At 35.6% G+C, this 16109-nt stretch overlaps 1 protein-coding gene across 1 annotated transcript; it reads left to right on the top strand.

The window, feature by feature from the left end:
- The first annotated feature begins 10263 nt into the window (after positions 1-10263).
- Positions 10264-14892, top strand: LOC121323505 (coiled-coil domain-containing protein 148-like). Its single transcript, XM_041264601.1, has 4 exons — positions 10264-10524; positions 13065-13196; positions 14466-14558; positions 14750-14892. The coding sequence occupies exons 2-4, from the start codon at positions 13095-13097 to the stop codon at positions 14864-14866; spliced, it is 312 nt and encodes a 103-aa protein (XP_041120535.1). The 5' UTR covers positions 10264-10524; positions 13065-13094; the 3' UTR covers positions 14867-14892.
- Positions 14893-16109: the final 1217 nt, after the last annotated feature.

Genomic DNA, 16109 nt, shown 5'->3' with positions numbered 1-16109 from the left:
TAACAAGTGAAAATAAAACACACATCACAAACACACATATGGCTAGACAACATCTGTTCCTGTTTTTCTCAATCCATTTTTTTCAATCACTACATTTGTTTATTTCAAATAAGTTCTAGTGGTGTAAGCCCATGCATTTCCCATTGGACCACAACACAATATTGACCATTGTTGAACTTGTCGAACTTGGTGGTCCATAGTTCTGGCTTCACATGAAATGTTCTCTGTTGAATCGGGCAGACATAACCTCCCTGGCTATTTGCACCACACACTAAAATGATCTAAATTCAGTGCTCTTTGTTTCAAAACATTTCAGAGCTGAAAGAACCGGAGAGACAACTAATATTAACAATTATGCCAATGAACCCTGACTTATGTGACACCCTGTAGAATGCATCTCACAGAACTATATAATAAAGCTGTATCTAATGTTAACCCACAATTTTGAGACACCAATGGTTCATGCTATAGAAAAATAGCAATTATCTGATGTGAAATAGAACAGTGAGTGTGTGTTCAAATTCTCATTCTGCTCAGTCTATATTATTTTCATTTACTGACAGTTCTTTGGATGGAAGCATTAATTTAATATAGTATATATATATATATATATATATATATATATATATATATATATATATATATATATATATATATATATATATATATATAAAACGGGAGTCAGAGTCATATGGAGGACCTCCTATGCAATACATACAGCATTAAAAAAAACAAATAGGTAATTAAAATGCAAAAAAAAAAAAAAACAGACCTACATGTTTATATAAATGAATATAGCTGTACATGGAATACATTAAACAGGATGATAATGTCTGTTTGTTACAGTTGAACATGCTGACCTTTTACTTTATAATTACTTGTTAAGCACTTTTCTTTTTTAAACCAAAATGCTGTTTATTTTTTATTTATAGGTGCCTATATGACCCTGTTCCTGAAGACTTTTCCCTAATATAATTAGCTGAGCTGGCTGCCTGTAGAATGGACCTAGGTCACACTGCAAGTCGAAAGTCGGTTTAAAATAATACACATGCACTATACAGTGAAAAGATTTACAGAGTTCAAATCAAAATTTGGGGAAATGAGTGTGAACAGAAAGTTTTACTGGCACCAAAATTAAATTACTGAATATTTAGTTTTAGTACAGTCATTATGCTCCATGCCAATACTCCTAAGAAATGCACGGCCCACCTAGGCTATTTCATGAAAAGCAATATTCTGCAACAATTACATATTGTGTAATTAAAACCAAAAGACATAGGCTTTATTGAATTATATCTTTTATGTGTTACTTTTTGCTAAAATTAGAATTTGTCTTTAAGCACACGTGGTAGGTAGGTTTATTATGTTAATTGTATATGAAAATATAACACACTTCCACTTGTTTTTTTTTGTTTTGTTTTGTTTTTTTTATGTTGTACTGGTGAATGACTTAATGTGCATTTATTTCTGCAAAGTTGGGATAATCCAATATTTAGCCTTGTTAAAAAGGAGCATTTTCTTAGTGTGGTACCCTGTAGTGCAAGGTACCACTCCGCAGAGCGGGCCACTTGCAATACAGCAACTAGAGCTTGTATATTTGCAGGCTTCGTCTTTGCTGAAAACTTAATTAATCAAAGCAAATATGCAATCATTCTTGTTCGGTTATACTACCGCTGGCTCTGTTTGTGCGCTCCATGTTTGGATGTACTTACACATGCGAAGCGGCTTATTCCACAATTAATGCAGTATTAAAAACAGATGCAAGAAACAAGAATCTTTGGAGGACTGCCTACGTATCGCCGTCACGTCTATCACTTGTGTTTTAAAGCTGATCGCAGAACGAAAGTGCAATTTATCTCATTGTCATAACGCAATGACAAATGGAAATGTATCTAAATGTATCTATGTATCTAAAATGGAAATGTATCCTACTTTTTGTTTGATGTTATTCGGCTTTCCTATCTATGTAGGAAAGTGCCATTTCTCTGGAATTTGTCATAACGCAGTGAAGCATTAAAAAAACAACAAAAACGTATGCTACTTTTGAATTGTGTTTTATGTTATTCTGCTTTACTGTCTATCATATAAGGATTCCAGTACCATAGCGAGGCATAAGTACCTTACTTTGGAATCGATATTGCAAAACACTTAATTTTGTGCTTACTCGCAAGAAATATATGAAGGTCATACGGAGAATCCCACATGACAGCCCCCTTGCGGTAATATTAAAATGAAGTTCCGCTCTCGCTCAGCCCTTTATACAGCCCTGCCAAGAGGCATCCGCTCCAGTACTATGATGTATGCTGGAGGAATGTAGCATTGTGGCTACTTTATGTATTTTTCTGCTTGATCGGTTTTCTTTTTGTTATCACCAGCTAGTGAAATGTTTAGGACTCAAATCAAGTATATTTATCCTAGCGTAACATTTAAAAAAAAAAACACTATAGGTTCCTTTAAAAGCAGTCAATCAGAAATACAGAAATGTTTTTTTTTTTCTCCATTTCTTAATAAGCGGTTCCTTTTATATTTCAGAGGTCGGAGCAGGTAACTGAAAACCCGGGTACCCGTCAGGTTTTAAATTACCCGACCCGGGTCTCTTTTTACTACCCAGGTATCGATTATTAATTTGAGAATTAATAGAAAATGTAGAAAATAATGCAGTTGTAAGCGCGGGTCTCCGCCGGCATAATAAAGGCAGCGTTAAAACAAGCTTTGCAGTCAGTCATTTCTTAACTGACAGGATGTCAAAAAAGATCAAATAAGTAGCCTTTATTTAATTCTTTTTTAAACTTTTATTTTTTATTTTAAAGAAGTAGATTAACTAAGAAAAAGAGTAAGGACTACAAAATGCGTAGGTTCAAAGTACAAAATTAAATCACTATGAGAAAAAAAAACAAACAAAGCAAAACACGTTACTCACACATTTACGAAACGTTTACCTGTTTTGCTTTTTTGGGTTAAATAAAGAAAATAGTTGTTGTGCAAATTAAGTAAATGTGCTTCCTCCTTTGAATTAAATAATTCCCTTTGCAAGAGTTTGCAAATTCCGTTTCCACACAATTCTTTGCCTGGATACCATATCAACAACAACAACAACAACAGCCGAATATGACCATTGAACATTAATAACTATTCAAACTGAGATGTATTGTCGTTGATTATTATTATTATTATTATTATTATTATTATTATTATTATTATTATTACAAAGTCAGAGATAAATTTCCTAAATGTACATGTGTATCAACAGGTAGTATTTAAATATGTATCACGGGTATCCATGAGACTATTTTTCACGGCCATGTACACGGTTCTAGATTTTCTAGCTGTGCCGACCTATATATATATATATATATATATATATATATATATATATATATATATATATATATATATATATATATATATATAATCACCTATAATATCAGTTTTTCGAAAGCATTCACCCGCGAGCAAATCTTTTTTTCCAAAAAGAAGTGCCGACCATAAAGCACTTTATATATTAATGTCTCTACAGAGTTACAAAATAGTTAACAGCAATGACAAATCAACCGTGTATAATTTGCTTGATTACACTCATAGAGACAAAGTTGTTGGCAAACTCAAAAATCTCTTCTTATTAAGACTTGACCCCTAAAATTATATATTAAATTCCTCTTACATTTTGTTTAAAAATGTTGTTTTATTATTATTGAAACAAGACAAAAAACAAGCACAACCTGTGTGGACACATACAGTGGCTCTCAAAAGTATTCACCCCCCCTTGGACTTTTCCACATTTTATTGTGTTACAACATGGAAACAAAATTGATTTAATTAGGAGTTTTTGCCACTTATCAACACAAAAAAAAGTCCATAATGTCAAAGTGAAAAATAAAATCAACAAATTGTTGTAAATTAATTACAAATACAAAACAGAAAATAATTGATTGCATTAGTATTCACCCCCTTGAGTCAATATTTGATAGAGGCACCTTTGGCAGCAATTACAGCCATGAGTCTATTTGGATAAGTCCCTACCAGCTTTGCACATCTGGACACTGTAATTTTTGCACATTCTTCTTTGCAAAATAGCTCCGTCAAGTTGGATAGGGACCTTTGGTGAACAGCAATGTTCAACTTTTTCCACATATTCTCAATTGGATTGAGGTCGGGGCTTTGACTAGGCCACTCCAGGACATTGACCTTTTTGTTTTTAAGCCACTCCAGTGTGGCTTTTGCTGTATGTTTGGGGTCATTGTCCTGATGGAAGATGAATCTTCTCCCAAGTCCCAGGTTATTGCAGACTTCAGCAGATTTTCCGCCAGGATTTCCCTGTACTTTGCTGCATCCATTTTGCCCTCTATCTTTACAAGCTTTCCAGGCCCTGACGCAGAGAAGCATCCCCATAGCATGATGCTGCTACCACCATGCTTCACAGTAGGGCTGGTGTTCTCAGGATGATGTGCGCCAAACATAGCGCTTAGCGTGGAGGCCAAAAAGCTCTATTTTGGTCTCATCAAACCATAGAATCTTCTTTCACTTGGTCTGAGAGTCTCCCACATGCCTCCTGGCAAACTCTAGCCGAGATTTGATGCAATTTTTTTTCAACAATGGCTTTCTTTTTACCACTCTCCCATAAAGGCCAGTTTTGTGAAGCACCCAGGCTATTGTTACCTTATGCACAGTGTCTCCCAGCTCAGCCATGGAAGACTATAACTCCTTTAGAGTTGCCATAGGCCTCTTGGTGGCCTCCCTAACTAGTGCCCTTCTCGCCAGGATTTGAGGACGACCTGTTCTCGACAGATTCACAGTTGTGCCATATTCTCTCCATTTCTTAATAATGGACTTTACTGTGCTCCAGGGGATATTCACTGCTTTGGAAATGTTCTACACCTGATTGGTGCTTTTGAAGAACCTTATTCAGGATTTGCTTTGAATGTTCCTTTATCTTCATGATGTAGATTTTGTTAGGAAATGTACTAATCAACTGTAGTACCTCCCAGAGACAGGTGTATTTAACCTGAAATAATGTGAAACACCGTAATTGCACACAGGTGGACTCCATTAAACTAATTGCACCAGAGCTTATTTAGGTGTGTCATAGCAAAGGAGGTGAATACTTATTCAATCAATTATTTTCTGTTTTATATTTGTAATTAATTTAGAACAATTTGTAGATTTTATTTTTCATATTGACATTATGGACTTTTTTTATGTTGATCAGTTGAAAAAACTCCTAATTACATCAATTGTGATTCCCTGTTGAGCGCAATAAAATGTGGAAAAATCCAAGGGGGGTGAATACGTTTGAGAGGCACTGTAGCACGTCATCATTCAAGTGTTGACAGATTGCTGCAGTCCATTTACTGATCAGGAGGACTGAAGGTCTACGGACAACTCTGCTGTCAGGCCAGGGGTCTCTTGCCTCTCGTCAAATTTAAGCAACAAATGGTGCCAGGTTTTTGAATCCTGGGGAAACAGGGCCTAGCCTGGCTAGTCTTTACCCAGCATGCTTGGTTACCTGATCAGTAGGAGACATGGAAGCACAATGAGGTGAACTATCCACAGAGAACTGTTACCAGAAGAAGCATGCTAAATCAAAAATGTTGCTTTCTTTCCATATTTTAGGCAAATAGCTGATTTGGAGCTTGTGCAACAAAAACAAAATACTTAACTGGTTAATTAATTTTCAGTAATTTTGTAGTTCACCTTGTCTTTCTTTTTATTTGGCAACAGAGCTAAATTTGAAGGAAGACAGAAAAGCCTTTAAAGCTGGTATGGTGGACCCTAATGGGCAGTTAAAGAATGATTTACAGACTGTCAGAAATGCACCGCAATGCCCTGCAAAATATGTTTGGTTGTGACTTAATACGGGAGCAGCCGTTTTTGTCTCAAAGAAACCGTTGTTGCTAGTTTAATAGAATAATGATTTTGCTTTCAATTTGTTAATTGTGAGTATTCAAATCTGATTCTGCTACTGTCCTCCAGGTGTTATTAAATGACTAATGATAATGCTTAAATTTAGCTTATTCAGGCTAGAGAGGCTAAAGAAAGGAGGACATTTTAATTTTTTGTGTGCAATTGTTTAAATGGTTTCTGGTTACTTAAAACATGGTAAATTATTTTGATACCCATGCCAGAATTTAGCAGATTAATTCATAACAGTAAAATCACCATCCAATTTCATTCACAAATTAGCCGTTCGTGTCAGGCTATTTTCATCTTCAGATTTAACCATTTTTACAAGTGCTTGAATAGTATGTAGAAGTAGCATTATTTTCTGCTTTGTTATTATGTTTAGTTTTTTTTTTTTTTTGTTCTACACTGTCCTTCTTGTCCTTTAGCCCTTATTTGTATTCATCAAGCCCATTCACATATGGAGTGGAAAATGTATTGTTTTTCAGAAACCTGCAGCTATATAAACTCTTACACTAGCTTTTTGTTCTACATCACCCCACCCCACCCTCCTCCCACTCCCGCTGTTACAAATCCGCTCTGCGAGTTGCACCCAATTTCCTTTGTGTTACAAGTGGAAAATAAATTGCTTCCAAAAATCAATTTAAGATGCAGTACTGCTGGCTACCTGATTGTACTGGACAGCATTCTATTTATTTTCTGGAAGACTGTGTGCTTGAAGTTTTAACTGTTTCATGATGGTTTAAAAAAAGTACTTAATGTTCTGGTTTGTAACATCACTCTTTATTTTAATAATTCTCTCAGGTTTTGCTGTAGGGAGCTGTCACCTTATATAATATTATGTCCCTTATTAAAGCCAAACAACACCAATTGCAATACATTTTAGTAGCTGCAGTTCATGTTAACACTTTGTCAAACATAACTTTTTTTAGCAGCTAGGAACCTGTTATTAACAGTACAGTAAACCCTAGGTCCCTACCTACTTTGCCCACGATTTGGCTTGTGATGTCATAATGAAAATTCTGCCTCCTCCTGTTCTGCCGTCAAATATCTATGCCATAAAATATATGTATTCGTTAATTTAGAAAAGTAATGGGAGCATTGTATGCAACCTTTTTTTCGCTATTGTTTTTAGTTTTTATTTTAAATTATTTATTAATCAAAGTGAAACAAACTTTTTTTGAGATCTTGTTGATATGTATGAATGTAAATATTAATTTACAGTGTATAGGCTGCACAGTTTAAAAATACTATACAGCTGATCATCCATAGGGTTACAAACCCATTGGTAGTGAATTTAGAAAATCTAAAAGAAAGCCATGGAACCATTTTCTCTATCGGCAAAGGGAATATAACAAGGAAGAATAAAAACTAAAAAACTAAACAATCAATGGCTCCAGAAAGGCTACCGTTAAAGTATTTGTAACTAACTAGCCGTTTGCTATTCTTTTTGTAGGTCACTTGATGTCATCCTATGGTTGCTGAGTGGCATTCGAATGAGTTGTCGGTCATCCTGGTCAGTGGAGAGTCGTTGTTGCCCTCTGCCGGTCTGTAGCTTTGTTGTCCCCAATGTGTGCTGCTTGACCTTGTTCTTATGAACCGCCGTCTTTGAAATTTTAAGGATGGAAGCAACCTGACGCTCATTGTATCCCTCTGCCAGTAAAGCCAGAATTGAACCCTTCTTTTCCTCACTCAAAACTTTCCTTTTCAACTCTTTGGGCATGGTCAATAGTTATTTTTTGATTCCAATTACTTTTGAGGTACTACTAGCACTGTTTTGCCATCCAGCTGGTCCTATTGCAAGAAGATAGTGATGACCACAGGAGTGGTTTTTATACCTTTCCTCATTAAATAAGATTTGGTTCAGGTGATCCCCTAATCAGTACCTCATTCAGTAGAATGAGGTGTGCCTGTATTGGAATATGTACTCATTCAGTAGAATGAGGGTGCGTGTTGTGCCTTATTGGATATATATATATATATATAATATATATATATATATATATATATATATATATATATATATATATATATATATATATATACAGTGCCTTGCAAAAGTATTCAGACCCCTGACCAATTCTCTCATATTACTGAATTACAAATGGTACATTGAAATTTCGTTCTGTTTGATATTTTATTTTTAAACACTGAAACTCAGAATCAATTATTGTAAGGTGACATTGGTTTTATATTGGGAAATATTTTTAAGAAAAATAAAAAACTGAAATATCTTGCTTGCATAAGTATTCAACCCCTGTGCTGTGGAAGTTCCCAGTTTGCACCGATGAAAGAAATTGTCCTAACGAGGACACAATTACTTTACCATTGGCCTCCACCTGTAAACCATTAAAGTTGCTGTCACATTTTCTGGCTAAAAACCCCACTGTTGAAGGATCATTGGCAAGGCTGTGAATCTGAAGGAAAATGAAGACCAAAGAGCATTCTACAGAAGTTAGAGATAAAGTAATACAAATGCATAGATTAGGGAAAGGGTACAAAATAATATCCAAGTGTTTGGATATCCCAGTGAGCACAGTTGGATCAATAATCAGGAAGTGGAAGCTGCATCACACCACCCAGGCACTGCCAAGAAAAGGCCGTCCCTCAGTGCTCAAACAAGAAGGAGACTTGTGAGAGAAGCCACAGAGAGGCCAACAATCACTTTGAAGGAGCTACAGAGTTCAATGGCTGGGAGTGGAGTAATGGTGCACCAGTCAACCATATCAAGAGCTCTGCATAACACTGGCCTGTATGGGAGGGTGGCAAGAAAGAAGCCGTTACTCAAAAAGTACCATCTGAAAGCGCGTCTGGAGTTTGCCAGAAAGCATGAGAGTGACCCAGTTGCGATGTGGGAAAAGGTTTTGTGGTCAGATGAGACCAAGAAAGAGCTTTTTGGCCAAAACTCAAAGTGCTATGTGTGGCGCAAACCTAACACTGCCCATGTCTCAAGACACACCATCCCTACAGTGAAGTATGGTGGTGGCAGCATCATGCTGTGGGGATGCTTCTCATCAGCAGGGACTGGGCATCTTGATACAATTAAAGGAAGAATGGATGGAGCAAAATGCAGGAAAATACTGCAAGAGAATCTGCTTCAGTCTGCTAAAAAGCTGAAGCTTGGGAGGAAATTCACCTTTCAGCAGGACAATGATCCCAAGCACAAGGCCAAAGCAACATTGGAGTGGCTCAAGAACAAAAAGGTGAATGTCCTACAGTGGCCCAGTCAAAGTCCTGATTTCAATCCCATTGAGAATCTGTGGCACTATTTGAAAATTGTGGTCCACAAGCGTCGTCCAACCAACCTGAACAACCTGGAGCAAATCTGCCAAGAAAAATGGGCCAAAATCACTCCGACACTGTGTGCAAAGCTGGTACATACTTACCCCAAAAGACTTAAAGCTGTTATTGCAGCGAAAGGTGGCTCTACCAAACATTAATGTGTGGGGGTTGAATACTTATGCAAGCAAGATATTTCAGTTTTTTATTTTTCTTAAAAATATTTCCCAACATAAAACCAATGTCACCTTACAATAGTTGATTCTGAGTTTAAGTGTTTTAAATAAAATATTGAACAGAATGACATTTCAATATACCATTTGTAATTCAGTAATATGAAAGAATTGGTCAGGGGTCTGAATACTTTTACAAGGTACTGTGTGTGTGTGTGTGTGTGTGTGTGTGTGTGTGTGTGTTGTGTGTGTGTGTGTGTGTGTGTGTGTGTGTGTGTGTGTATATATATATATATATATATATATATATATATATATATATATATATATATATATAGTACATAAGATTGTATAACATGCTTCTTCATTGGAAGTTATCCCCAGGGATTTAGAGCAAATACCCAAACAGGTAATACTTTTGCATTGTCCCTATACTGATCTATAGGCTTTATTGCTGAATGAATTCCAAACATTTGGGAACAAATACAAAGTCCAGGCTACAGAACACATTAATGAATGACTGAAGGCCAGACTGAAGGCTCTGGACAGGTAAATGTATTGATGTAGAAACCTTTTGAGTTTATGACCATTCAGAAAGCCCTTGTAGAGAATTATCTAGAGGCATCTTATATGGTCTTTAGACTTAGTGTAATATATATAATATATATATATATATATATATATATATATATATATATATATATATATATATATATATATATATATATATATTTAGGTGATTTATAATAAATTCATACTTACTGTTCCAATCCTCGGATGCCATGCCGTCTCCCGTCCGAGTCATTGAACTTGGTGCCGTAGCTCAGCCCCCTTCCTAAGTGATCAACTTCCACTTACCCTAAGGAATAAATTGTCATGCCATTTAGTTAAGAGTACCCCGTTCCTTTTACATAGTGCCAACGCAGGTCGGGAAAGAGATCTAACACCAACAATCGTTCGAGCTCTGTCACACACCATGAGAGCTCTTGGGACTGGTACCGTTTTACAGTAGAGCAGCAGAAATCTCTTATACAGGGCTGGATCTGAGATAAAAAGGACCTACAGTTAGGCAGTAGCAACCCTTGATGAGGCATGTATGGCTTATGAAGAAGAGATTGCACTGCAGAATGACAGAAGGTGGCAACAATAAATCTGCGCTGAACTGAAAGACAAGGTGAGCTCTGGTAAATTACTAGATACAATAAAAAGTTAAAATATGATATACCGGTATATAAATTCATAATGAAACAGAAATCAAGAAATGTTCAAATTTGACTGGGCTTTTTTGGTCCTCTAAACTATTTTTTGTTTGTAATTCTTATAAAATTAAGGTGAAGTATGTCTGAATTATTAATTTATTTACACAACTAGCAGATAGCTGTTTATCAAGGTAATGAAGCTTCTCAGTTCTACTGAATTTTAAATATTGTAGGTTTGAATATTTTCTATAAATGTACGTCAACCCCTGTGATTTCCACAGCAGTGTTTTCTGCTTACCAAAAGGCTTTTCATTATTGTCTGTCAAGAACATTTTAATTAACTTGATGAGCTTTGCCTCACAGCATGGCATGTTGGTGTACACTGTCTGAGATAGAAATTAAAACTCTGCCTGAGCATTTGGGATCAGTTTAGCCATTAAGAAGTCGCTGTCAATCTTTGTTAGTAAATGTAAAATGCATCTTTCTTGGCCCTTTTTTATCTGGGGAATTCTCTTTTCACTTAGCAGGAACTCCTTCTAGTCAATAGTTGCAGTTGCCTTTTCCTAATTAGCAGCCATTAATGCGCTTAAAACTTAATATTGAAAGATCAGCAATAGCATCCCTATCCCTCCCCCAGAAGGCAACCACTTATGGATTAATAATGATAGAAACATTGTTGTATGTTAGATTTGCTATGGTATCTTGTTAGTGACATATAATCAACATTTTCCCTATCTACCAAAAGACCTACATGATATACAGGATGCTTATAAAGTCATCTATGGAAAAATCACTAACTTCTGTTAAAATGTGTTTAATTAAACCCAACTTAGCCTGTTAATCACTGAATAAAAGGTGCAGACCATTAGCAGTTTCAGGAAAGCAGCTGTCTACTGTTGTGCAAAAGTCTTAGACATGTTGCAATTTTCTATTCTGGTCCATTATGAGAATCAACAATTTACTCAAAGCCTTCACTAGTGTTTTCTACTATTATAACAACCTTGACTTGAATAAAGAAGGAAAAACAAAGTGAAATAGGTTGCATCACTCAATTTTCAAAGCGTGTTATCCGAAGCATAATCAACAAGTATAGAGAAACATCATCTGTAATTGACAAACCCACGACTGGAAGACCCAAAAAGCTGTCTAACAAGGATGAGCAATACTTGAAGATAATATCCTTAAGGAACAGAAAGAATACAAGTGTTCAATTGACAACAGAACTGGCAGAAGGCACAGGTGTCTTTGTCCATCAAATCAACAGTACGAAGGTCACTCTTGAAATCAGGTTAAAGGATGTGTTGCAGTAAGAATACCTCTGTTAAGACAGGGGAACAAGACTAAAAGGCTAAAATATGCACAAGAACACAAGGTGCTTTGGACTGTTGATGGATGGACAACAACACCTGTGCCTTCTGCCAGTTCTGTTGTCAATTCAATGCTTGTCGTCTTTCTATTCCTTATGGATATCATCTTCAAGTATGTGTAATAAACCTGTTCAAAACCCTTTAGGCATCTGTGGCAAAGTGCCCGCCCCTGTGTGTATTTTGTGTTACACGGGTCTGTGTAACACAAGTGTTTAAAATATATATTTGTATTTAGGCACGAGGATTGCACAGCACTTCACGTGCAAGTAAAAAGTAATAATATGTGAGCACAGGGAATTGCACTTTATTAATTCACGTGCAGTTGTACCGCGACTCCAATTGAATGATTATCAATCGAGTCTCGGTACAGCTGCATAAAAGCTGCATGTTTTCACTCACTCTGGGTTGTGTGTTCTGTGAATGGAGAACAGGTGTGGAGAGGAGAGAATTAAGAACATGAAAACTAAACAACGGTTTTATATATATATATATATATATATATATATATATATATATATATAATATATATATGTCTGTTAGTCTACTGTTTGTTTAGGTGTTAGTCTGTTTTGTTTGTCTGTTTATTTTGGCTGTTTATTTGTGCTATTTTTGTTACAAACTTTTTATTTACTGTTCTGTTTATTTATTAAATGCTGAGCGAAACCATTCACTCAGCTCAACCCAACTCCACCTCTCTGTCGTTTTATTTCCTGTTTCTGTTCTGACATCACCCCCTCCAGCTGTCTTTGTGACAGCATCTCATTTAACTCTTTGGCTACTCAGAACCGGTTTCTAAGTGAGTTAATAAGATTTTTCATTAGATAAGAAAGTCAGAAACCATCTTGTGAACAAATTACTATTTGACAGTTTATGACTGGAGCAATTCTTATTGCAATTACATATAAATATATATATTCTGATGAGTCTTTTGTATGCTTTCATGCTTTTTATGATTTCAGTTCAAGTTGCTTGCCATAGATTGTATATGTAACATAGACTAGATCAGCCTTGTGTCTTTAGAGAGTTAAAGGCCAGAGCCATCTAGTTATGTTCACTTTAGATCAAGTATCCTTTTGTTTAGTTTTTTTGGCAAAGATGTGGCTGGCACTTACTTCTATACTAATATTTTTTTTACCTTCTATCCCCAGCTTGAACAATAGTGTGCACAACAAAAAGGAATGGCAAGGCTAGAAGTAGCTATGGCAGACAGGAAGCAAGCAGAAGAGGAACAACAGAAAAAAGAAAAGATCAAATGCATACAGAAAAGATCACTGGAAAAGGTAGGGTTCTGATTTTAAATTAATTCTATTTTACTCAAAGATTAATAGTGTATATATATATAATATATATATATATATATATATATATATATATATATATATATATATATATATATATGCGCACATTTACAAAACTACAACTCTACTACAAAAACAAGGTTGATGTAATTACCACAATATGTATGGGATGTCTTGTACCACACAGTTGTGTCATTGAGCCAATTCTCATCTAGTTGAAAATGCTACTTTGCGTAGCACATATGGGTGCACATAATGTTTCTCCATATACAATAGGCAGGTTTATATATACTATATATATATATATATAATATATATATCCTGAGCCAATAGTCTATTAATTCAGTGAACTTGTAGCAATTCAAATTTCACTTTGAAACATTTTTGTTGCGTTACAGTTTTTTGCGCTTATTGTTACCTTTATCACATTTCAGATTTAAACAAACATAATGACAGAGAAGCAAATGATGAGAAATGAAATGGGAAAAAAGAGACCAACAGCGACTAGAGGAGCTGAAAAAGTCCATGGCAGAGGAAGCTAAAAAAGACAGAGAAAGGTATCAAATTAGTTTAATCTCTCTGACATTGCATTTCATTAGGTTTACAAATTATACCCTGCAAAATACAGGACACTTGTTATACAAGGACATTACAAAGACTCTTGTGACAACTTATCAAAACAACATGTCACTGAATGAATGATTCAGTTGACACCAAATCAATAATCTCTTTGTACACTTGTAAGTGCCCTGTAGTCATAATTTCGGGAACAAGCCAATGTATCTTATTCTGAAACTAGTGCTGAACAGTGCCACAAGCCATGATAGTAACTGAGGATTTTTTTAAACAGGTGTAGCATCTAACAATTTTATGTCTGCATTGTGATTCTTGTAAAAAGTTACATATTTAACAAGAATTACCACTGGGGGGAGCAATCCCCTTTTCTGTTTTTGCTTATGGGCTAAAAAAAAGCTTGAAGATACAAAAGCAGAAGTGTGTTTTCTCTTACAGTACAGTGGCATGTAAGGTCTAAAACCACCTTTGAGAAAACTAAAGCTCTGCTTTCTGATGAAGTAATATAAAATATACATCTGATCTAGATATATTTAGATTATAAAACTGAAAATGATTATGGGAACCCTTAAACCTATGTTTAACACCTTCAGAAGGCAGAATATAGAGCCATATGGTTGTAGTTTTATTGCTGTGAACAAAAATGGACTGAGATGTTTTCTCCATGTCTCCTTCCAGGGTTTGCTGCAGCAGCCTGTGAAGGAAAAGGAAGTACAAGCTCTTCAGCAGAAACAGGAGGAGGAAGGCCTCCTAAACATCCTTAGAAACCAGGTACTGAATATAATTTACAATTCTATATTTAAAACATACTGTATTCATTTCGTAAAATCACACATCGTAGTAGGCCAAATCCTAGTGGTTATTCATGAACAATGCATTTAACTTCACTACCCCTTCTGGTTAAAATGTCCATTCTTACTGTATTTCTTAGTTATCAGTATATCTGTTTTTGTATTCTACAGGTTGCAGTTGTGGCAGAATTTGACCCTGTGAGAATAATGAATGACACAGAAGCATCAAAGGCAATACTTGGGACCAGCGCAGATGAAGCGTTTGTTCTTCAAAGGCCACTTTTTTAAATTTGCACACATACAGTGAAAATCAGGTATGTATCAATATGTTTTTGTATATTTATATTCTAGCTAAATAGAGTATCTCATAAATAAAGTTATGTTAATAAAATAAAAATAAAAAATGCAATTGTAACTGTTTGCTTTAGTTGAACATTAACTACCTGTACAAAAACATGTTTAGAATTTTTTTTCAAGGCCAAAAGGCAAACTAGCGTGACCAGATTTCATAACAGTCAAAACAAATTTCATGAACATTTTGTACAGGGTCATTCCACGTTAGTGGCCTGTAGCTTACAATATTTTTCACAAATAGTCAGCCCACTTACACTGGTGATTTACGTGGTACATTTTTGTATTAAGTACACAATATTTGTGGAAACCACAATATTGCTCAGTAAAATCTTTAGCAAATATTTCAAAATGTTACCTATTCATAAGAACATAGGAACATACGAGAGGAGGCTATTCAGCCATTTTCTAGACGCTGATTGGTCTCCGATCTGTCAAGCTGTGTGTTTTTGCCTCAAGAACATGGACTAGGTAGCCCATTTCATACACTCACCACTATGTGAGAAGTGTTTCCTTCCCCCTGTCCTGTCTATCTATGCTTCATTTCCAGCTGTCCTCTGATTTTTGTAAGGCTTTTTGGAATCTCAAGTATACGATGTCATAGGCTCTTTTTGTGTCCACTGTTGCAGTGATAGTGGTTTGTCAGGCAAGCCTGTCTTGTCTGCTGTACCCTGTACCCCTCAAACCTAGTTTGAACAATTCCTCACTTACATGGTTATCCACTATTCAGTGAGCAAAGGGTCTGACTAAGTGGCAGTCATCTACTTTTGTTACTGACCTCTCTGTATTTGAAATTGTACATTATATTCTACCGTTACAATTATTTATTTATTTATATATACCAGGTAGTCTCTGATCCTCGAGTTCGAATTGAACAAGCACTCAGAGAAGCAGGACTTCATAATACTTTTTAAGCCAATGAAGTTTTATCAAACATCTGCCCAAGACCTCCAAGGAGAGACGTGGAATCCACTGTACTCCAGACATGATTACAGAACAATATGCACCTTTCTGCAACATGTTCTCAAATTCTGATAACTGTGCAAATGTTTGGTATTACAAATAACACCTTGTAATAATGTGTTATTTGTAATACCAAACATTTGCACATGTGTTATTTGTGTATTAATTTCAAAAGATAGAACTAAGTTTGCAACAAAAGTTTTAGTTTGAAAGCGTA

Source organism: Polyodon spathula, chromosome 11 (assembly GCF_017654505.1).
Source record: "Polyodon spathula isolate WHYD16114869_AA chromosome 11, ASM1765450v1, whole genome shotgun sequence".
Classification (NCBI taxonomy): Eukaryota; Metazoa; Chordata; class Actinopteri; order Acipenseriformes; family Polyodontidae; genus Polyodon; species Polyodon spathula.
The sequence above is the reverse complement of the archived record's forward strand: the minus strand, read 5'-3'. Positions and strand labels throughout refer to the sequence as shown.

Coding starts and splice junctions, on each gene's coding strand:
- LOC121323505 (XM_041264601.1), top strand. CDS start 13,095: ATGGCAAGGCTAGAAGTAGCTATGGCAGACAGGAAGCAAGCAGAAGAG. Junction 13,197..14,465: donor AGAAAAGATCACTGGAAAAG/GTAGGGTTCTGA, acceptor GTCTCCTTCCAG/GGTTTGCTGCAGCAGCCTGT. Junction 14,559..14,749: donor TAAACATCCTTAGAAACCAG/GTACTGAATATA, acceptor TGTATTCTACAG/GTTGCAGTTGTGGCAGAATT.